General features: G+C 43.3%; 1 protein-coding gene and 1 non-coding gene across 3 annotated transcripts; both read right to left on the bottom strand.

Annotated features, from left to right (window-relative positions):
* Positions 1-6,830: 6,830 nt before the first annotated feature.
* Positions 6,831-18,688, bottom strand: LOC110521428 (elongation factor 2). Of its 2 annotated transcripts, XM_021598960.2 has the most exons (13): positions 18,551-18,688; positions 13,425-13,639; positions 13,136-13,317; positions 12,666-12,877; positions 12,279-12,457; positions 11,293-11,398; positions 10,740-10,992; positions 10,447-10,642; positions 9,895-10,261; positions 8,019-8,372; positions 7,720-7,902; positions 7,324-7,456; positions 6,831-7,184 (listed from the first exon to the last, which is right to left on the bottom strand). In XM_021598960.2, the coding sequence occupies exons 1-13, from the start codon at positions 18,551-18,553 to the stop codon at positions 6,991-6,993; spliced, it is 2,577 nt and encodes an 858-aa protein (XP_021454635.1). In that variant the 5' UTR covers positions 18,554-18,688; the 3' UTR covers positions 6,831-6,990. The 2 variants fall into 2 exon arrangements, with proteins under 2 accessions (XP_021454635.1, XP_021454636.1); XM_021598961.2 differs by lacking the exons at positions 13,425-13,639; positions 18,551-18,688 and adding an exon at positions 12,976-13,025.
* LOC118945928 lies at positions 11,094-11,162 on the bottom strand. The gene has a single exon (XR_005041081.1). It is a non-coding gene; the product is annotated as a small nucleolar RNA SNORD37 (small nucleolar RNA).
* Positions 18,689-23,857: the final 5,169 nt, after the last annotated feature.

Below are 23,857 nucleotides of genomic sequence, written 5' to 3'. Positions count from 1 at the left end.
TTCACTGGATGTTGTCAAATCGATCCCACTAAAGGGATTGGCACGTGAAGGGATCCCTAAGCCACACCTCCATGGAGTGAGATACCTACCAAAAGGTTGAATGTACGTGTCGTTAGGATCGTAATAATATCCATACGTAAATTAAAGGATTGCAAGAAAAGCCATGCATGAAATGTAAAGGTGAAGTTTCATCTGTGAACATACAAACTCCATGTTACAATTACAGACTATTTACCTTTGCTGTTGATCTGGGATTGATTTGCACTTTTCGCACCAAAGGACATTCATCTCTAGGAGACAGAACGCATCTCCTTCCTGAGCGGTATGACTTCTGCGTGGTCCCATGGTGTTTATACTTGTTTACTATTGTTTGAACAGATGAACGTGGTACCTTCAGGTGATTGGAAATCGCTCCCAAGGATGAACCAGACTTGTGGAGGTCTACAATTTTTTTCTGAAGTCTAGCTGATTTCTTTAGATTTTCCCATGATGTCAAGCAAAGAGGCACTGAGTTTAAAGGTAGGCCTTGAAAATACATCCACAGGTACACCTCCAATTGACTCAAATGATGTCAATTAGCCTATCAGAAGCTTATAAAGCAATGACATCATTTTCTGGAATTTTCCAAGCTGTTTTAAGGCACAGTGAACTTAGTGTACGTAAACTTCTGACCCACTGGAACTGTAATACAGTGAATTATATGTGAAATAATGTCTGTAAACAATTGTTGAAAAAATGACTTGTGTCATGCACAAAGTAGATGTCCTAACCGACTTGCCAAACCATAGTTTGTTAACAAGAAATTTGTGGAGTGGTTAAAACAAGTTTTAATGACTGCAACCTAAGTGTATGCAACCTTCCGACTTCAGCTGTACATTCAATCTTTTGGCAGCTATCTGTCTCCATAGGAGCGTGCCAAATTTGACTGCAGCATGAGCGAGATTCCCAAAAGCTGGAGCATCTTTCTCGCCTGCTCCAGTAGCGCTCACTTCACGAGCTCAGGGATGATTATGATTCATGATTGTCTATCATGGTCAGCAAAGTCATTTTCTGTAGAGTTTAAAATGTATTACGTAGTCATTTTCTCTATGATAAATGATATAAAACATTGTATCGCATGCCATTGTGACGAAGCTTATTCATATTGCACTCTAATAAGACTGCTTTCAAGAATAAGCACACGTAATCACATCTACTACCATCTGACTGTTTTCTAAAATGGGGTCACAAATGAGAAAATTCATAATTTGTCACATCCACGACAAATCCATTGTTGCCAGTGCCAATGAAATAATTGAAGAGATAGATTTGTATTTACTTTTAAATAAGCTGATAAGAACAAGACATTTATGTCAAGCTTTTTCTCTCCATTTTGTAAATTCAAATTACTTCCTGAATTGACCCCAACTCATGTAGGTCTATTAAATTAACACATATAGGCCTCCATACACAAACAGTAACAGTATAAACCAAATTTACCAATAACAGCAAAAGCACTGTTGCATACCTGATAAAGCAACAAGGTATCTCTCCAATAGTGAATAGATCAAATTGAAGGTTGATTCACCAAGCTGAGTCCAACCAAGGTGTGTGTAAATGTCCATTGTCCTATTTCTCTGGTTGAAGGGATATGACGCCCCTGCCCTTTCATAGGTAGGCCTGTTAAATGAGCGATTTCTGTCAGAAATGCTACGCAGCAATTGGGAGGTTGGAAGGAGCACAAACTGTATAAAACTGGTGAAAAGTGTATTTAATCCTCATGTTGTGCTTGATTAGGACTTTAAATAAGACAGGACTTCTAATAAGACAAAAGCCAAGTAATAATCACTTGTATTTTCTCAGAAATTACAATTTGGAGAGATGGGCTATGATCTATGAATCAGTCCAAAACCCAAGAGGTGAACCTTTGAATTGATTGCGACCAAGGTGGGTTTGATAAAATTGTTGGAAGACTATGCATAATTGGGGTGATATAAACATATAGCAACATGATTTTACAAGGATACTACCTCAAAAATATTTTATTTGTCAGGCCAAGTGATTGACCTCGTGCATTTTTTGGCACATGTCAAGGCTGGACTTGGGCTGATTTAAATGTGCAAAGGTGACCCATTGCAATCATCATTAGGTTAATCTAGGCCATTAACAGGTATGCTCATCCATGATTGTTTACATTGCATTTAACACTGGAAACAAACATTAAAAAAAGTGTTAACGTTTGTCTTTACAAATGATATTCAACAAAACAGCAGTACATTAATTTGTTTTGGAATTAATATAACATGCAGGACCTCCACTTCACTGATCCTCAACACTGGGGCCCCAAAAGGGTGCGTGCTCAGCCCACTCCTGTACTCCCTGTTCATCCATGACTGCGTAGCCACACACACCCCCAACTCAATCATCAAGTTTGCAGATGACACAACCATAGTTGGCCTGATTACCAACAATGATGAGACAGCCTACAGGGAGGAGGTGAGGGCCCTGGTGGAGTGGTGCCAGGAAAATAACCTCTCCCTCAATGTCAACAAAACGAAGGAGTTGATCGTGGACTTCAGGAAAAAGCAGAGGGAGCACGCTTCTATCCATATTGACAGGACCGCAGTGGAGAAGGTGGAAAGTTCCTCAGCGTACACATCACTAACGATCTGAAATGGTCCACCCACAGACAGTGTGGTGAAGGCACAACAGCGCCTCTTCAACCTCAGGAGGCTGAAGAAATTTGTTTTGGCCCCCAAGACTCTCTCAAACTTTTACAGGTGCACAATTGAGAGCATCCCGTCGGGCTGTATCACCGCCACCGCCATGTATTGCATGGCAATGATGTGGCAACTGCACCGCCCAGAAATGCAAGGCTCTACAGAGGGTGGTGCAGTCTGCCCAACGCATCACCGGGGGGCACACTGCTTGCCCTCCAGGACACCTACAGCACCCGATGTGATAGGAAGGCCAAAAATATCATCAAGGACGTCAACCATCCGAGCCACGGCCTGTTCACCCCGCTATCATCCAGAAGGTAAGGTCAGTACAGGTGCATTAAAGCTGGGAACAAGAGACTGAAAAACAGCTTCTATCTCAAGGCCATCAGACTGTTAATTAGCCATCACTAGCCGGCTACCACCTGTTACTCAACCCTGCACCTTAGAGGCTGCTGAAATATACAGACAAGGAATCACTGGTCACTTTAATGTTTACATACTGCTTTACACATTTCATATTTATACAGTGTATTCTCATCCTAATATTTATATATTTCTTAATTCCATTATTTTACTTTTAGATGTGTGAATTGTTAGATATTACTGCACTGTTGGAGCTAGGAACACAAGCATTTCGCTTCACCCGGAATAACATCTGCTAAATTTGTGTATGAGACCAATACAATTTCATTTGATTTTAAATGCATGTGTCTATTACGCAGTCCCCCTCAAACTACACATATTTGGTTAGTAGAGACCCTGTTGAGTGTTTTCCACCCCACTTTAGCTGAGACAGGTAGAAAAGTTCTATACAAGCCAATAAGTATCCCATTGTACCATGTATTTCATGGCAATGAATGGAGTGGGTGGCGTAAGGAGTCACCAGTACTCTGTATTAAACCTGTTGCCCAGCAAAAGTGTATTTCTTTAAATATAGCCTACACAATAGCTTTCAACATACCATTCTTTCTCTTGGGTACGTTTTTGTGAGGATGAGTGTGGAGTATGCATAAAACATTACATTTGCTAAACACTCGCACTCCCCCTACTGTATTACCTAATGCTGCACCTCCCCATTCACTCAACCTTCTTCCAGCCAGGATAATGCCAACAATAGACGAGACACAAAGCAACCATTTTACTTTATAACTATCAGCTAGCTATATTATCTTAATGTAGCTAACCAGAGATAAATGAAACGAATATTATGCTAGATATGTCAATTCTTTGTGGCTTTCTGGTTAGCTAACAGCAGTAGCTAGCCCTATTGACTTCTGGGCTTGCGATCTACTGTACGTAGACAGATAAATATGCCAAAATTAACAGAGCATGTATTAACGTATCAAGACAAAATATTGGTTAGGCAAGTTTATTTTCTCTCACTTCAGCTCAAATAATGTCCGATATTGATTAAGAACTTTTGCGTCATTTTTTACATGGTTGTGTCATATTTCTTTGTATACTTTCCGTTGAAGCTTGCTTCGATGCATGCTTGAAAATATGTAAAAACGGAGTACACATGAGAAGTGCCCTCTTGTGCTCTGTTTCGCATACTCCAATCCCTCAATTTGCGTGCCTCAATATGCATTTTGAAAAACACCCTGTATTATTGCTTTTAGACAACGGATTACTATCATTACAAATGAAGATTTACCAAACCATACATTTTTCTACAAAACGTGATGCTACAGTCACTGATTGTCAAGTGGCATTTTAGGCCTTCTCTGGCCGTTAGTTATACACTGCTCAAAAAAATAAAGGGAACACTAAAATAACACATCCTAGATCTGAATGACTGAAATATTCTTATTAAATACTTTTTTCTTTACATAGTTGAATGTGCTGACAACAAAATCACACAGAAATTATCAATGGATATCAAATTTATCAACCCATGGAGGTCTGGATTTGGAGTCACACTCAAAATTAAAGTGGAAAACCACACTACAGGCTGATCCAACTTTGATGTAATGTCCTTAAAACAAGTCAAAATGAGGCTCAGTAGTGTGTGTGGCCTCCACATGCCTGTATGACCTCCCTACAACGCCTGGGCATGCTCCTGATGAGGTGGCGGATGGTCTCCTGAGGGATCTCCTCCCAGACCTGGACTAAAGCATCCGCCAACTCCTGGACAGTCTGTGGTGCAACGTGGCATTGGTGGATGGAGCGAGACATGATGTCCCAGATGTGCTCAATTGGATTCAGGTGTGGGGAACGGGCGGGCCAGTCCATAGCATCAATGCCTTCCTCTTGCAGGAACTGCTGACACACTCCAGCCACATGAGGTCTAGCATTGTCTTGCATTAGGAGGAACCCAGGTCCAACCGCACCAGCATATGGTCTCACAAGGGGTCTGAGGAGCTCATCTCGGTACCTAATGGCAGTCAGGCTACCTCTGGCGAGCACATGGAGGGCTGTGCGGCCCCCCAAAGAAATGCTACCCCACACCATGACAGACCCACCGCCAAACCGGTCATGCTGGAGGATGTTGCAGGCAGCAGAACGTTCTCCACGGCGTCTCCAGACTGTCACGTGCTCAGTGTGAACCTGCTTTCATCTGTGAAGAGCACAGGGCGCCAGTGGCGAATTTGCCAATCTTGGTGTTCTCTGGCAAACATCCTGCACGGTGTTAGGCAGTAAGCACAACCCCCACCTGTGGACGTCGGGCCCTCATACCACCCTCATGGAGTCCGTTTGAACAGACACATGCACATTTGTTGCCTGCTGGAGGTAATTTTGCAGGGCTCTGGCAGTGCTCCTCCTTGCACAAAGGCAGAGGTAGCGGTCTTGCTGCTGGGTTGTTGCCCTCCTACGGCCTCCCCCACGTCTCCTGATGTACTGGCCCGTCTCCTGGTAGCGCCTCCATGCTCTGGACACTACGCTGACAAGACACAGCAAACCTTCTTGCCACAGCTCACATTGATGTGCCATCCTGGATGAGCCGCACTACCTGAGCCACTTGTGTGGGTTGTAGACTCAGTCTCATGCTACCACTAGTGAAAGCACCACCAGCATTCAAAAGTGACCAAAACATCAGCCAGGAAGCATAGGAACTGAGAAGTGGTCCCCACCTGCAGAATCACTCCTTTATTGGGGGTGTCTTGCTAATTGCCTATAATTTCCACCTGTTGTCTATTCCATTTGCACAACAGCATGTGACATTTGTCAATCAGTGTTGCTTCCTAAGTGGACAGTTTGATTTCACAGAAGTGTGATCGACTTGGCATCTGTGAACGACAGGTGCATATCGATATTCCCAGTCATGTGAAATCCATAGATTAAGGACTAATTCATTTATTTAAAGTTGACCGATATAAGAACTATAACTCAGCAAAATATTTCATTGCATGTTGCTTTTATATTTTTGTTCAGTGTAGTATACCAAACATTTAGGAATGTCTTCCTAATTTTGAGTTGTGCACCCACCTTCAGAACACTCAATTATCAGGGAATGACTACAAGATGTGGAAAGCTTTCCACAGGGATGCTGGCCCATGTGGACTAACACTTCCAGTTGTCAAGTTGGCTGATGTCCTTTTAGATGGTGGACCAGTCTTGATACACACACACGTAACTTATGGAAAAACCCAGCAGCGCTGCAATTCTTGATAAACCAGTGCACCTGGAATTACCACACTCCTTTCAAAGGCAGTTATATATTTTGTCTTACCCATATCTCAAGACTTAAAATCATTATTTAACTAGTCTTCTCCCCATTCATCTACACCAATTATTTAACCAGGCAAGTCAGTTAAGAACAAATTCTTATTTACAATGACGGCCTACCCTGGCAAATTGTGCACAGCCCTATGGGACTCCCAATCACGGCCGGTTGTGATACAGCCTGGAATGGAACCAGGGTCTGTATTCACACCTCTAGCACTGAGATGCAGTGCCTTAGACCGCTGCGCCACTCGGGAGCCCAAATTGAAGTCGATTATTAAGTGACATCAATAAGGGATCATAGTTTTCACCTGGTCAGAGTCATGGAAAGAGTGGGTGTTCTTCATGTTTTGTATACTCAAGTGTATGAAATGTGTATATATTGATCCACCTGTTACCGGTAATCGCAACGACAGTCCTCACACAAATTTCCGGTCCTACCACCCTCTCCAAAGAATGTCGAACCAGTTTATATTTTCCATTTTTATTTAATTTATGTTTACAATTCTTCCTAATTGTTTCTCTTGATAAGGTCTTTGCTTTCCTTATGGAAAATGTTTGTGCCCATGGTGATCTGTACAGTTCTGGTCTCAGTGTTGGGGTGGGGGGGGAATGAGAGGGTAGCCTTTTACAATTTGTCCAGGTAGTTATCCAATGCAGGAATTCCCTCCTTGAGCCCCTTGCGTTTACGTGTGTCAGCCACAATCTGGGATATCTTGGTGGATGCGTCCTGGGGATCTCCCTGGAGGATCTGCCAGTGGTCAAACACACACTGGGGGAAGGCCTGGCCACCGGTGTTGGAACGCAGGTCTGCTGTGAAACCTTGAGAAGGAACACAGGTATTAGCATATATCAATTTGTTTTATACAATACACATTTACTACAAATCAGGGCTAGACAATTCCCTGAGAAATGCATATCAGATAAGGGAAAAGTGGACTGCACTTGGTGGGTCACTCACCGAAGGACTCGTTGACAGGCAGGTAAGCCTTGACGATGAACATGGGGGTCCCCATGACCTGGGACTCCTCGAAAACGTGACCGCGCTTCCTGTTCAGCACACCATAGATGCCTCCCACCACCTGCTCAGGACACTGCAGGGAGAGGGGGAAACAAGGTTAACACCATTGAATTTGATGGTTAACGCCAACCTGTCCAAGAAAGCTATGCTGTTCAAGGTTGTAGCATTTTTCTAGTCAACTTACATTATCCTGGAGATGAGCTCATTTCTAGTCAAGTATCATATTTTATGGATTTAGCCATCACTTGTTCAGTGTGGTGCATGATTTCACATCAGACAGTCCTTGTTGAAACCAAACATTTAATGAAACATTTTAAATGTCAATTGTAGGCATACCTGAATCTCCACCAGGTAGACAGGCTCCATGAGTCTTGGCTGAGCTGTAAGCTGGCATGCATACAGCACTCTGCGGGCTGTGGGAATGATCTGACCACCACCCCGGTGGATAGCATCTGTGTGGAGGGTCACATCGTGGACGTCAAAGCGGACAGCACGCATATTCTCCTCGCACAGGGCACCCTGGAAACAAAATAGTAATGTTTAAGGTATTGATACAAGCACTTCAGTTTGCGTGACAAATCTACATTCTCAGAAAACTACCCTTGGCGTATTCCCCAACACAGAATTGTGCTTACCTCCTTGACAGCCCACTGGAAGCCAGCCACCACACTGTCCTTGATCTCGTTCAGGTACTGGACTCCCTTGGTCACGTCCATCAGCAGGTTGGGGCCGGTACCGTCGGGGCCGAAGCACCAGATCTTACGGGCCTCAGACACATCCCACTCGTACTTGTCGGCCAGGAAACGGGCACGGACCTTCAGTTCCTGTCTGGCACTGACGTCACCCTTTTCGATGTCCTCAGCCAGGCCGTCGGGGAAGGGACGGGCTTTCATGTACAGACGGTTGTGTTTGTTGGGGGACTTGGACAGGCACATCTGGTCAGACTCCTCAGACACAGTCTCCCTGTAGGAAACCACCGGGTCGGATTTCTATGTGGGAGAGTGGAGGGGGTGTTTAATTATTAAATACATCAGTAGGATAACACTGCCGTAACGTAACACCATTGTAAACTCAGCAAAAAAAGAAACGCCCTCTCACTGTCAACAGCGTTTATTTTCAGCAAACGTGTAAATATTTGTATGAATATAAGATTCAACAACTGACAAACTGAACAAGTTCCACAGACATGTGACTAACATAAATGGAATAATCAAGTCAAAACAGTCAGTATCTGGTGTGGCCACCAGCTGCATTAAGTACTGCAGTGCATCTCCTCCTCATGGACTGCACCAGATTTGCCAGTTCTTGCTGTGAGATGTTACCCCACTCTTCCACCAAGGCACCTGCAAGTTCCTGGACATTTCTGGGGGGGAATGGCCCTAGCCCTCACCCTCGGATCCAACAGGTCCCAGACGTGCTCAATGGGATTGAGATCCGGGCTCGTCGCTGGCCATGGCAGAACACTGACATTTCTGCATTGCAGGAAATCACGCACAGAACAAGCAGTATGGCTGGTGGCATTGTCATGCTGGAGGGTCATGTCAGGATGAGCCTGCAGGAAGGGTACCACATGAGGGAGGAGGTAGTCTTCCCTGTAATGCACAGTGTTGAGATTGCCTGCAATGACAACAAGCTCAGTCCAATGATGTGACACACTGCCCCAGACCATGACGGACCCTCCACCTCCAAATCGATCCCGCTCCAGAGTACAGGCCTCGGTGTAACGCTCATTCCTTCGACGATAAACATGAATCCGATCATCATGCCTGGTGAGACAAAACCGCGACTCGTCAGTGAAGAGCACTTTTTGGCCAGACCTGTCTGGTCCAGCGACGGTGGGTTTGTGCCCATAGGCGACGTCTGGTTAGGACCTGCCTTACAAGCCCCCAGTCCAGCCTCTCTCAGCCTATTGCGGACAGTCTGAGCACTGATGGAGCGATTGTGCGTTCCTGGTGTAACTCGGGCAGTTGTTGCCATCCTGTACCTGTCCCGCAGGTATGATGTTCAGATGTACCGATCCTATGCAGGTGTTGTTACATGTCTGCCACTGCGAGGACGATCAGCTGTCCATCCCGTCTCCCTGTAGCGCTGTCTTAGGCTCTCGCAGTACAGACATTGCAATTTATTGCCCTGGCCACATCTGCAGTCCTCATGCCTCCTTGCAGCAAGGCTAAGGCATGTTCATGCAGATGAGCAGGGACCCTGGGTCAGTAGAAAGGCCTCTTTAGTGTCCTAAGTTTTCCTAACTGTGACCTTAATTGCCTACCGTCTAAGCTGGTAGTGTCTAAACGACCGTTCCACAGTTGCATGTTCATTAAATGTTTATGGTTCGTTGAACAAGCATGGGAAAGTGTTTAACCCCTTTACAATGAAGATCTGTGACGTTATTTTGTAATTTAAAAATTATCTTTGAAAGACAGGGTCCTGAAAAGGGACATTTCTTTTTTTGCTGAGTTTAGAAGGGATCATGTGAAAGCCCTACATGTAACAAGGCATGGAGGACTAGTGTACCTTCAGTGGAATGCAGGCATGGTCCTCCTCCAGATCCTTGAGGCAGATCTCCAGATGCAGCTCACCGGCTCCAGCGATAATGTGCTCTCCAGACTCCTCGATGATACACTGCACCATGGGGTCAGACTTGGCTAGACGCTTCAGGCCCTCCACCAGCTTAGGTAGGTCAGCAGGGTTCTTGGCCTCCACAGCCACTCTCACCACAGGGCTGACGCTGAACTTCATCACCCTCATGTTGTGGGCCTGCTCGAAGGTAGTGATGGTCCCGGTCTTCACCAGGTACTGGTCTACTCCAACCAGACCAACAATGTTCCCGCATGGCACATCCTCGATGGGCTCAATGTAACGTCCCATCATCAGAATGGTCCTAATGAGGAACAGGGGAGAGTCAGTCAACTGTTCAATACTGGGCAAGAGCTTATCAGCATTTAAAATGTGCTACTCCCATGCATGTGCTTACTGGATGATCACAGATTTACATGGTTTTCATGGATTGCGAGAGACAAATTACAAAGTATGGCCATTAGAAGTGCAGCGTTCCAGAGTACCAACCTCTGAATTGGTTTAAGGTAGAGGTCCTCTTTCTTTCCAGGGGTGAAGTTTGGTCCCATAATGCGCACCTTTTGGCCGGAAGACACGCAGCCAGAGAAGACTCGGCCAAAGGCGTAGAAGCGACCCTTGTCGGTGGTGGGCACCATCTTGGAGATGTACATCATCAAGGGAGCCTTGGGGTCACAGTTCTTGATACCTTAGAGGAGACAGTTGGGTTAACAGACCGGTATATGGTACTATCCATGTTTCCAGATGAGTGCAGATGAAGGAAAGAAGAGCGGTTGTAGTCTTACCCATGGCAGCTTCATCGTCACCAGGTCCTTCATAGAGCAACTCACAACGGTACTTCTGGGCCGTGACGGGGGAGGGCAGGTGGATGGTGATCATCTGGAGCAGGGCCTCTCCGGCTGGCAGCCAGCGACGCATCACAGCCTTCAGCAAGGGCTTGCCCTCCTTCTCCTTGTCCTCATTGTCCAGCTTGATGTCCAGCTTCTCTATCAACTTGGCCGTCTCCTCCTTCTTGAAGTTCATGATGGCGTCAAACACCTATAGCAGAAACAGCAGTTAAACGTAAAATGGGTGGACCATACAATAAAATACAGATGGCTCATATGGGGAGAGGTAACTATAGAATTGCCTTTGCCATGCGTCAGACTGCAGTTTAACATCACTGGACAATCAGGTCAAAGTGAAGAATGTATTAAGTCATCATTCATAGGCATGAAGCGCTAAAAGGCACAATACGAAATGCACTTTCCTGGTCTGATCTTATCGGTACATGGCTAGTATGTATCCCCTCTCACCTGGCCTAATGCTAAACATTGTTAAAGTCATGTCTCCACTCACCTTGAAGATGGGGTCTAGGACGAGCTGAGAGAAGGTACGGGGGAGCTTCTTTCCATCAGGTCCGTTGGCAGACTTGCTGAACTTGCCAGTGGCTGGGTCGAAAAACCTGAAGGGGAAAAAAATATCACCATTTAACCTCACTAGGGTAGGGGGAAGCATTCTGAATTTTGGATGAAAAGCGTGCCCAAAGTAAACTGCCTGCCAGTCAGGTCCAGAAGCTAGCATATGCATATAACTGGTAGATTTGGATAGACACGAGTCCAGCGTGTGACCGGGAGCGCGCCTTTGTTTCGCCTTTTCTATTGACGAAGCTTTTGTCCAGTTGAAATATGATCGATTATTCATGACAAAAACAACACAAGGATTGATTAAACATCGTTTGACATGTTTCTACGAACTTTTATGGTACTTTATTGATTTTTCGTCTGTCTGTTGTGACCGCTCTTTGTTCCAATGTATTACTGAACAAAACACACCAACAAAACGGAGGTTTTTTAATATAAAGAGGGACTTTATCGAACAAAACAAACATGTAACATGGAGTCTTCGGAGTGCAACCATATGAAGATCAAAGACAAGTGATACATTTCAACATTTACATTTTGACTTTTGTTACTCCTCTTTTTGGCTGCTAACTGTAATTATGTCTGCTGGGCGCTGTTCTCAGATAATCGCATGGTTTGCTTTCGCCGTAAAGTCTTTTTGAAATCTGACACCGTGGTTGGATTAACAAGAAGTTAATCTTTAAACCCATGTATAACACTTGCATGTTTCATACATTTTTATAATGAGTATTTGTTTTTGAATTTGGCACATTGCAATTTCACTGAATGTTGGCCAGGTGGGGCGGTAGCGTCCCACACCCCCTAGAGAGGTTAACTACACTGTAAACTGACAAGCCTTGACATGTACCAGGCAATCTGGCAGGAGCTAGTTCAGGAAAATGTGGCAGATGATTACAAGGTTGACAGTGACTGGTCCCTCACCTTTCACCCCACAGCTTCTTCATCATGTCCTCCACCTTCTTGCAGCGCTCTGCAGGTCCTAGTTGTGCATCACCCTTGGCAGCAAACTTCATCACGTACATTTCAGCAAACTGCTTCAGGGTGAAGGCCCATCCGTGGAGTCCCGACCCAAAGCCAACAGTTCCAATGACCGGGTCAATCTGTAAGAGAATAGTTATTACTACTAGGGCAGGGTTGATACCAAGCCATGAAACTAGAACTCCATTTCCAGAGAAACACTTTCAATATTCATGTAAACAGCAGTTTTGTCATTAGGTGCAAAACAGAACTGGAACAATGTCACAATTTCACAGGTGAATTGTCAACAATTTCTGACAAGGCATTGTACAGCCAACATAAGTAGCTTACCATGATAGCGCCCATGGGACCACTCTCATCCTCTCCGTAAGTGGCAATGATCACGTTGACATTCTCCACGATGCGCTGGAAGGTCTGGAACAGATCTTCTGGCTCCAGCTGCAGCTCCAGCAAGGCCCGGTCCATCTTGTTCATCATCAGCACGGGCTTGATACGCTCAGCAATGGCCTGCCTGAGCACGGTCTCTGTCTGCACACACACACCTGTGCAGGGACGGACAAGAGCAGATAGTGAGCTAGGAATATGTTGAGAACAAATGGATTGGTTTGTTGACTGACTCCTACTCCTTTTTATAATATACCTCGTAATCATGGAACCTAGCATCAATATGACATCCTGTATGACAGATGTCTGAAAATAAAGAAATACTTGTTCACAAAAAGTATAGAACATGCCATCATTTTTTACAGAAATGAAAGCATGATCGTGTCCGACATAACTAGGGCGCAAGTCGTCCTTACCTGACACGCAGTCCACAACAACCAGGGCTCCATCAGTGACACGGAGAGCGGCTGTGACCTCAGAGGAGAAGTCAACGTGGCCTGGAGAGTCAATCAGGTTGATGAGAAACCCAACGCCATCTTTGCACTGCTTGATGAAGGCCATGTCATTCTCAGAGAGTTCGTAGTACATGGAGATGGCACTGCAGTGGAAGAAAGTGTTAGTCCACTCAACTGCCAGCCCAAACCTCTCCTACTTCTGCCCAGTCAGAAGAAATGTTAATAGGCAATCGGCCAGGTGGACACTCACGTTGACTTGATGGTAATGCAGCGCTCCTGTTCGTCCTTTCGTGTGTCGGTGAAACGGGTCTCTCCAGCACGGGATCCTGCGATGATACCAGCCTTCGACACTAGTGAGTCTGTCAGGGTGGACTTACCATGGTCGACGTGCGCAATCACAGACATGTTACGGATGTTGGACTTCTTGTCCATGATGGCACGGATTTGGTCTACGGTAAAGTTCACCTACAGAGAGGGGGGGGGGGGGGGGGGGGGCAGGATTATTAATGTAGAGCTGTGACGATAAAACTGAAAATTAGACGTCAACCATACCGATCACTTACCACAGGCATTTTGCTAACGCCACTCATTGCGACAAGTAGACTATACTAGGGAAATGTGAAGTTTGAAATGAAATAAGTTTGCTAATACATTTGATGGCTACACCCTAGGGCTGGGCTATATAAAATTATTTCAAATGTAAGTTTTACACAATGTTCCAAATGCCTGTATCACAAAAGTCAAAGGTTCATTTCTCTCTCTGTTTTTATGAGTGTTTATTTTGTCTTGTCCCCTTTAACAAGCAGTTTCAACACACTATTTACATTTGAGGATTGATCCAACATAAAAATCAGTCATATGGACACCAAAATAGTATTTTACTGTAATAGAGAAATTAACCTTTGTAACAATACCCTTTTAATGTCTCAACTCCCAAAATGTTGATCAGAGCAGACCCTACTAAGAGAGGAGTATCATTGGACAGGATTGTGGAAAATATATGCTCAGTTTCTGCTGCGTGCAGCAGGCCTACCGCAATAGGCCTGGTAGTCGAGTAGTGCGCACGGTGTTGTAGTGGGTACTGTGTTGTGACAGAGTTGAATGAAATGAAATGGCATGCAATATTTAACTGAATAACTGCCTTAACTTCGTCGGGCTAGGGGGCAGTATTTGGAAGTTTGGATGACTGAGGTGCCCAAAGTAAACTGCCTGGTACTCAGGCCCAGAAGCTAGGATATGCATATAATTGGTAGTATTGGATAGAAAACATTCTAAAGTTACCAAACTGTTAATATAATGTCTGAGTATAACAGAACTGATATGGCAGGTGAAAACCCAAGGAGAATCCATACGGAAAATATACATTTTTTTGAGCTCACTCATTGAAATGGCTGTCTATGGGAATATCAACAGAATACCTCCCAGATTGCAGTTCCTAGGGCTTCCAGTAGATGTCAGTCTTTAGAAAGAGTTTCCGGTTAGTTTTTTGAAAAATGAGCCAGAATTTGTAGTTTTTCTGAGTGGCTCCCATTTTGGCTGTAGTATTGTGGCGTGCGTGGATGACAGTGCGCACCTAGTTATTTATCTCCGGTAATAAACATACTATTCTCTGTCTTAAATTTGATGGTTTATTTACATATCAGGGTACCTGTGGATCGATTAGAAATGTTGTTTGACTTGTTTGGACGAAGTCTATTGGTAACTTTCAGGATTCATTTGTATGCATTTTGAACAAGGGAAACCAGTGGATTACTGAGTCAAGCGCGCCAACTAAACTGACTTTTTTGGGATAAAGGACTTTATCAAACAAAAGGACCGTTTGTTATGTAGCTGGGACCCGTGGGATTGCAAACAGGAAGAGCTTCAAAGGTAAGTGATTTATTTTATCGTCATTTCTGACTTGTGACGCCTCTGCTTGTTTGGAAAATGTTTAATGCTATTGTATGCGGGGTGCCGTCTTAAGATAATCGCATGGTATGCCTTCGCCGTAAAGCCTTTTTGAAATCTGACAAAGCGGCTGGATTAACAAGAAGTTAAGCTTTTAAATGATGTAAGAAACTTGTATTTTCATGAATGTTTAAAACCTCTTGAATTTACCCATCCCGGATCCTGGAGCGTTGTCATCAACTACAGTAATTAGCATAGCGCAACGGACAAAAAAATCTTTCCTAGAAAATATTCATATTCATGAAATACAGTGAAACACAGCTTAGCCTTTTGTTAATCACCTTGTCATCTCAGATTTTGAAATTATGCTTTACAGCCAAAGCAAGACAAGCATTTGTGTAAGTTTATCGATAGCCTAGCATAGCATTATGCCTAGCTAGCAGCAGGCAACCTGGTCACAAAAATCAGAAAAGCAATCAAATTAAATTGTTTACCTTTGATGAGCTTCGGATGTTTTCACTCACGAGACTCCCAGTTAGATAGCAAATGTTCCATTTTTTCAAAAATATTTATTTTTTGTAGCCGAAATAACTCTGTTTGTTCTTCAAGTTTGGCTGAGAATTCGACCGGAAATTGCGGTCACGACAATGCCGAAAAATATAAATAATAGCGACAGAAACATGGCAAACGTTGTTTATAATCAATCCTTAAGGTGTTTGTCAAATATCTATTCGATAACATATCAACCGGGACAGCTGTATTTTCAGTAAGACCGGGAGGAAAAATAGATACCTCTGTCTATTACGCAATAATTACTCAGAGCCCTCAGCCGGACACTTACGCAATGTAGTCGCTTACACTCATTTGTCAACATAAAGGCGCGAAACTACGTCAAAATGCTGTAGACACCTTGGGGAATACGTAGAAAGGGGAATCTGGTTGATAGCCCATTCACTGCTCAATAGGGACGCAGAGCTTTCAAAACATGAGTCACTTCCTGATTTGATTTCTCTCAGGCTTTCGCCTGCAATATCAGTTCAGAAAAGCTAGTCAACACAGCTAACAATCACTTCAAACAAGCTGGAAAGAGTGCAAACTAGCACTTAATTTCATTTGATGTTTTTACATTTAGTTGTATATTTCCATAAAAATGATGACCGCAGATTCATGATTTCGACTGGCTGGGAAACGCTGCCTGCCTGTCTCGTCCCGACACGGTCATTACTATGGGACACCTGGAGATCAAATTTGAATATTGAAACAGGTTTATACAAATTTCCGCGGTTGAAAACAATGTTAGTCCAAAAGAAATGAGAGAATGTCTAGATGCTTTTTATAGTGGAGATCATGTTTATAAATTGCCTGGCTGGGCTGATATGGAACAGTAAATAGGCCTTTTTAAAGTAATTGATTTAGCAGGTGGTAACTTGTGGAATAGACACCGGCTGCAATGTGGTTTTAACCAATCAGCATTCAGGATTAGACCCACCCATTGTATAAACTCATTAGGTAGGGAGGTCTAACAAAAGGTATGAGAATGGCTGATTCTGCATGGCTATAAACCGTGGAATGCAGTACCATTAGAACAGATATGACGCACTGAAAGCTGATGCATTGGGGCCTGAGCATGCAGACAGTAACGAGTATACTTGCCAGTTAGCTGACAGAGCTTTATTGACCAACTTCATGCATTAAATCATTCAATGCTAGGCAACCAAAAACAGTAAACTGCAGTAAATGGTGTGTATAGGTTGGCAAGGTGCACCGGGTGGAAAATTTAACTAGCCATCACAAAAGGCTCTCGAGTGCGCTACTAAGTTAATTAAGCAATTAGGCCTGAGGTGGTGTGGTATATGGCCAATATACCACAGCTATGGGCTGTTTGTTATGCATGACAAAACGCAGAGTGCCTGGACACAGCCCATGGCATATTGGCCATATCACAAACCCGAGGTAACCAACATAATTAGACCAGTAAAAATAAATGTTTAGTCATACCCATGGTATTCGGTCTGATATACAGTGGTGTAAAGTACCTAAGTAAAAATGCTTTAAAGAACTACTTAAGTAGTTTTTTGGGGTATCTGTACTTTACCATTTATATTTTGGACTACTTTAACTTCACTACATTCCTAAAGTAAATTATGTACTTTTTACTCCATACATTTTACCTGACAGCAAAAAGTACTAGTCACAATTTGAATGCTTAGCAGTACAGGAAAAAGGCCAAATTCACACACGTATCAAGATTATGTCCCTGGTCATCCCTACTGCCTCAGATCTGGTGGACTCACTAAACATAAATGCTGCCTTTGTAAATTATGTATGAGTGTTGAGTGTGCCCCTGGTTTGCTAAATATAAGCACATTTTGGTATAGCATTTACTTTCCCTCAAGTATGACAATTGAGTATTTCTTCCACCACTGCACATTCAAAATCTGATACCTTTAGACTCGTAGTATTTTATTGGGTTAATTTCACTTTAGTAATTTTATATAAGGCATCTTTTCTTTCACACAAGTATCACAATTGAGTACCCCACCCAATCTGTTGATATACCGTGGCTGTCAGCCAATCAGCATTCAGGGCTCGATGACCCAGTTTATACCTAAGGTTAGAAATCTACGTAACCGGTGAACGATCAGACAAAAGTAGGCCTCGATGCAATCGGCAGAAAAATAAAAACGTCAGCTTATTACACCTGGCTGCCATTTAATACCACCAAGTAGCGGGATAGCGAGTCATATAGACAAAACACCAGCTGTTTCTGAATAGTAAACCGAACAGATTTAAACTCGAGAGCATAGCCATTAAGGGTAGATCGTCATTGTAAATAAGAATGTGTTCTTAAAATGACTTGCCTAGTTAAATAAAGGTTATAAAAAAATAAGACATGAATTATTGCCAAGAGACGACGCTTTGACAGCGCAGCCTGAATAGGCCACGTATACAAACAGCTAGCTTTTATGACATGCCGGCATCCTGCACACGCCAGTATTTGAACATAAGTTAATAAACGAACGCTTGGCCAGTTAACACGCAAACCTCGGACAAACAATTTGTAAACATAACAAATACAGCGTTAGCTCTTAACGTTTGCGTCACTGGATATGGGACCAATACTAGAAGTACAAGACATGACAATCGACCGCTAAGGGTTCAAAGCCACTGACCGGTACTTCCAACACTTAGATTCATGCTAGAACCTCATTTTAAAGGACATTACAGGTAAAGGTGGCCTCTGGCATGGGGCATCATCAAACAGGGGGAAAACTGGCATAGTTGGGACCATTTGGGTGTCTGCACTACTGTGCAGAAAAAGGTCTGTTCACACAATTTGGGTGCCATTTTGTTCAAAGCCCAAGTAACCACATACCATCTATCACCTTAGTGTCAGACATTTTACACTTTAATGTTATGACTGAAGTAGCAGAACACATGATTATACTATACTACTATTCCCAAAACGAAAATACTTATCCAACTCACCATTTTGACGGATGGTTAAGGATTCGCTTCGTGGAAAAAGAGTCACGAAATTTTACACTGCCCACCTCTCGAGGGCATAGGCAGGGAAGAGAGTGTTTACGTCAACAGGCACGGTTTTATACTGCTCACGTGCTGCGTAAGGACGCAAAGTCTTGACGCGCAGTCTACTGAGACAGAGACGTGCATTGTTTTGGCATTTTGTGACAGAAGAAACAAACACTTTCTCTGATGACCATGTGTAGCATTTTACACTGGTGGGCAATGGCCTACAAGCATTGACGAATAATTATACTTCTACGAAATTAGGCTGAATTAACGTCAAACAGTCATCGCTAGAGGGTTCCTTACGCGCCACACCCAGGTACAACAATAGACGTTCCACTGCACACATCTTCACTCGCCCTACCTGACTAGCCCAACCAGCCGTTTATGACGTGAAACGAATAACAGTGCCATCTGACGGATGGTTGGTCTACGACCTGACCTGACCTTGTAGTCAGAACTTCAGAAATTGTTGAACTACAGTTACTTTAGCAATATATAGTTTAGCAGTTCGGCAGTATCTTATAGGTGTAGTGGAATCTCAAGTATGTTTATCCATGTAAATTATACCCAAAGAAAATGCACTTCTATTTGTTTTGACCTCAATCACAAACAAAAATATTTAGATTGGATTTTAAATCAAATGGTGCATATCTTTCCCATTCATTTTGCATTGAGGCCAGCATGTTAGGGTAGCTCTAATGCAGATAAAAGGGAAGCGATAGATTAGAGTACACAATTTGAATTTGATGAAATATCCTATGTAAAGTGAAAGCTATGGAAAAAGCTATGGAAAAATGTCGTAGCTTTAATTCAAACAATGTCTTGTTATAATTGCACTCCCACTGTCAAGGTCTGCCAGTTGTCACGTTAATTGGTCAAGTCATCCAGCAGGTGGTGCCTCTTTGCTGAGTTCAGACCTCATTCTGCATCACTAGCGAGTTACAACTACATTCTAACTCTCAACCTGAAGTGCCATAAAACAGTGTGTGAAAGCTATGGAAAAATGGCTTTGCTTTAATTCAAACAATGTCTTGTTAATATTGCTTTCCCACAGTGAAGGTCAGCCAGTTGCCACGTCACTTGTTCAAGTCATCCAGCAGGTGGTGCCTCTGTGCTGAGTTCAGACCTCCTGCATCACTAGTGAGTTCCAACTACATTCTAACGCTCAACCTGAAGTGCCATAAAACAATGGTGTTACCTAAGGTGTTATCTAAAGATAGAACAGTAAAACATAGATTTATACACCAGAATGTCCTGTTCCATACCCAAAAGGCCATTATAGGGCAAAAGGTCACGTGCCATTGTTAGAGCTGTTTAAGGAGCTTGACATACAATACCAGTCAAAAGTTTGGACACGCAGAAGGCTTTTTTTTTATTTATTTTATACATTGTAGAATACTAGTGAAGACATCAACACTATGAAATAAAACATATGGAATCATGCAAAAAAAGTGTCAAACAAATCAAAATAGATTTAATATTTGAGATTCTTCAAAGTAGCCACCCTTTGCCTTGATGACAGCTTTGCACACTCTTGGCATTCTCTCAACCAGCTTCATGAGGTAGTCACCTGGAATGCATTTCAATTAATAGGTGTGCCTTGTTAAAAGTTCATTCGTAAAATTTATTTCCTTCTTAATGCTATTGAGCCAATCAGTTGTGTTGTGACAAGGCAGGGTTGGTATACAGAAGATAGGTAAAATACCAAGTCCATATTATGGCAAGAACAGCTCAGAAAAGCAAAGAGAAATGAGAGTCCATCATTATTTTAAGACATGAAGGTCAGTCCATCTGGAAAATTTCAAGAACTTTGAAAGTTTCTTCAATTGCAGTCACAAAAACCATCAAGGGCTATTATGAAACTGGCTTTCATGAGGACATATCTATGCTGCAGAGGGTAAGTTCATTAGAGTTACCAGCCTCAGAAATCAGGAATTAATTTGCTGGTGACACTGTCAGTGATTTATGTAGAATTCAAGGCACACTTAACCAGCATGGCTACCACATCATTCTGCAGAGATTCGCCATCCCATCTGGTTTGCGCTTAGTGGGGCTATTATTTGTTTTTCAACAGGACGATGACCCAAAACAAACTTCCAGGCTGTGTAAGGGCTATTTGACCAAGAAGGAGAGTGATGAAGTGCTGCATCAGATGACTTGGTCTCCACAGTCACCCGACCTCAACCCAATTGAGATGGTTTGGGATGAGTTCCAAGGCAGAGTGAAGGAAAAGCAGCCAACAAGTGCTCAGCATATGTGGGAACTCCTTCAAGATTGTTGAAAAAGCATTCCAGGTGACTACCTCATGAAGCTGGTTGAGAGAATGCCAAGAGTGTGCAAAGCTGTCATCAAGGCAAAAGGTGGCTACTTTGAAGAATCTCAAATATAAAATATATTTGAAATTGTTTAACACCTTTTTGGTTATTACATGATTATTCTATAATGTAAAAAATAGTTTATTTTATTATAAAACAGCCTAAATCCAGACAAACTTTTGAATACTTTTAGATTTACTTTCACTGAGATGGAGACATCTGGTCAATATGATGAGGCGTGCATCACGCTGATATTCAAAACATTGTATGTGATTGAAATTCCACATTGTGTATTGGACGGTCACAAGACGCAGGCCTCCTAACTGTCCCTAGAATTTCTAAGCAAACAGCTGGAGGCAGGGCTTTCTCCTATACAGCTCCATTTTTATGGAATGGTCTGCCTACCCATGTAAGAGACACAGACTCGGTCTCAACTTTTAAGTCTTTATTGAAGACTCATCTCTTCAGTAGGTCCTATGATTGAGTGTAGTCTGGCCCAGGAGTGTGAAGGTGAACGGAAAGGCACTGGAGTAACGAACTGCCCTTGCTGTCTCTGCCTGGCCGGTTCCCCTCTCTCCACTGGGATTCTCTGCCTCTAACCCTATTTCAGGGGCTGAGTCACTGGCTTACTGGTGCTCTTCCATGCCGTCCCTAGGAGGGGTGCGTCACTTGGGTGGGTTGAGTCACTGACGTGATCTTCCTGTCTGGGTTGGCGCCCCCCCCTTGGGTTGTGCCGTGGTGGAGATCTTTGTGGGCTATACTCGGCCTTGTCTCAGGATGGTAAGTTGGTGGTTGAAAATATCCCTCTAGTGGTGTGGGGGCTGTGCTTTGGCAAAGTGGGTGGAGTTATATCCTGCCTGTTTGGCCCGATCCGGGGGTATTGTCGGACGGGGCCACAGTGTCTCCCGACCCCTCCTGTCTCAGCCTCCAGTATTTATGTTGCAGTAGTTTATGTGTTGGGGGGCTAGTGTCAGTCTGTTATATTTTGAGTATTTCTCCTGTCTTATCCGGTGTCCTGTGTGAATTTAAGTATGCTCTCTCTAATTCTTTCTTTCTTTCTCTCTCTCTCTCGGAGGTCCAAGAGGCCTAGGACCATGCCTCAGGACTACCAGGCCTGATGACTCCTTGCTGTCCTCAGTTCACCTGCTTGTGCTGCTGCTCCAGTTTCAACTATTCTGCCTGCGGCTATGGAACCCTGACCTGTTCACCTGTCCCAGACCTGCTGTTTTCAACTCTCTAGAGACAGCAAGAGCGGTAGAGATACTCTGAATGATCGGCTATGAAAAGCCAAATGACGTTTACTCCTGAGGTGCTGACCTGTTGCACCCTCGACAACCACTGTGATTATTATTATTTGACCCTGCTGGTCATCTATGAACATTTGAACATCTTGACCATGTTCTGTTATAATCTCCACCCGGCACAGCCAGAAGAGGACTGGCCACCCCTCATAGCCTGGTTCCTCTTTAGGTTCCTTCCGGCCTTTCTAGGGAGTTTTTCCTTGCCACCGTGCTTCTACACCTGCATTGCTTGCTGTTTGGGGTTTTAGGCTGGGTTTCTGTACAGCACTTTGAGATATCAGCTGATGTAAGAAGGGCTTTATAAATACATTTGATTTGATTTCTGCTGATTGGGCGAGAAGTTGAACGCAGACTGATTATGATTGTGCATAGACCAAGACTGTTCAAAACCATTCAGAGTGACCAAGAGAATAACCAGTAACCTGCTCTGACTCAGTCTGCAAAGTGCTCTCTTTTTTTTCAAGTATCATTCGGACCAAACAGATGCTCAACATTCATTTTCTTGATCTCCATTTATGCTCCATTAACAGTGTCGTTCGGTCCTTTACATCCAGCCAATTTAACATCCACTTGCTTTTGACTCACACTCACAGTTGCTTTTGACTCAGTTACTTGTCTTCATTTTTTTTTATAAAATAATTTTTGCAAAGACTGTATTGTAGCAATTGGATGAAAACTTTAAACAAACAACACGTGAACGTTTGCTTGTAGCTTGTAGGAGCAATGACCGGTTATATTCATGAGGGTAATCCCAAAGCCCCAGAGTCTGAGAGTAGTCATAGCTATATTGCTTTTCAGATGTTGTAACAACGTACAAGTGGAACTTGCAGGCTAAGAACAGGGTTTTAACCTTTGGACCCATTCCCCATCAGATAGAGGAGCAATAATGATTATGTAATGCTGACACAATATGAAGACCATCATGGTTATTGGCAGTGATCTAATTGCAAATTGAAGACACAGCTCGCAGGACAGTGACAGACGAAAGGAAAGAGTGACAGATATTGTAAGTGATACTATGAGTAAGGAGAGATAAAGGGTCAGGCTTTTTGGACATAATAGAAAATGAAGACGTTGACAGCTCACATGAGACGGAAGAGAAATAGTGTCTGATAGGAGAACAATTAGATGTAATCTGTTTTATGAGAAATATGAATAAATGGTGCATAGCTTCTCTACTGTATGTGCTTTATTAGCATATAGACGTTGGAGAAATAGCTCTGTCACTATCGAGATGTTCAGACTAATGGCCTTGCCAAAATAATCTACCATCAACTTTTTAATGACATTAATAAGGCCTTCTGATATATATTTTGAGAACAGAAACAGACAAATCAGTTTTGGAATTTGACAAAGTGAGATTTTAATAGATTGTCTTGCACATTAAAACACTGAGAGTGTCAGTTCATTCCTTTTTCTATTTTCCATGCAGAGTCACCATTCCAGTCTGGGATCTTTGCATCTGTCTTTATTGCAACTAAAATGGGAACACGTTTGAATGTATTTTAGAAAAGAGGACACATCAAAATATCCCAATGGGTTGATTGTTATTGATTTATGCCTATGCTGCAGTCCTAGTCATAAGCCCAAATGAATCCCAGTAATAACAACAGGTGGAGCCTTCCAAATGCAGAAAGAACAACTTC

Source organism: Oncorhynchus mykiss, chromosome 30 (genome assembly GCF_013265735.2).
Source record: "Oncorhynchus mykiss isolate Arlee chromosome 30, USDA_OmykA_1.1, whole genome shotgun sequence".
In the NCBI taxonomy this organism is placed as follows: Eukaryota; Metazoa; Chordata; class Actinopteri; order Salmoniformes; family Salmonidae; genus Oncorhynchus; species Oncorhynchus mykiss.
This window is presented reverse-complemented; position numbering and strand designations above follow the sequence as displayed.

Excerpts from the sequence above, each read along its gene's own strand:
- LOC110521428 (XM_021598960.2), bottom strand. Across the intron at positions 13,318-13,424 it reads TGCATTACCATCAAGTCAAC|TGCCATCTCCATGTACTACG; the intron begins GTGAGTGTCCAC and ends CTTCCACTGCAG. Across the intron at positions 11,399-12,278 it reads AAGAAGCTGTGGGGTGAAAG|GTTTTTCGACCCAGCCACTG; the intron begins GTGAGGGACCAG and ends TTTCCCCTTCAG.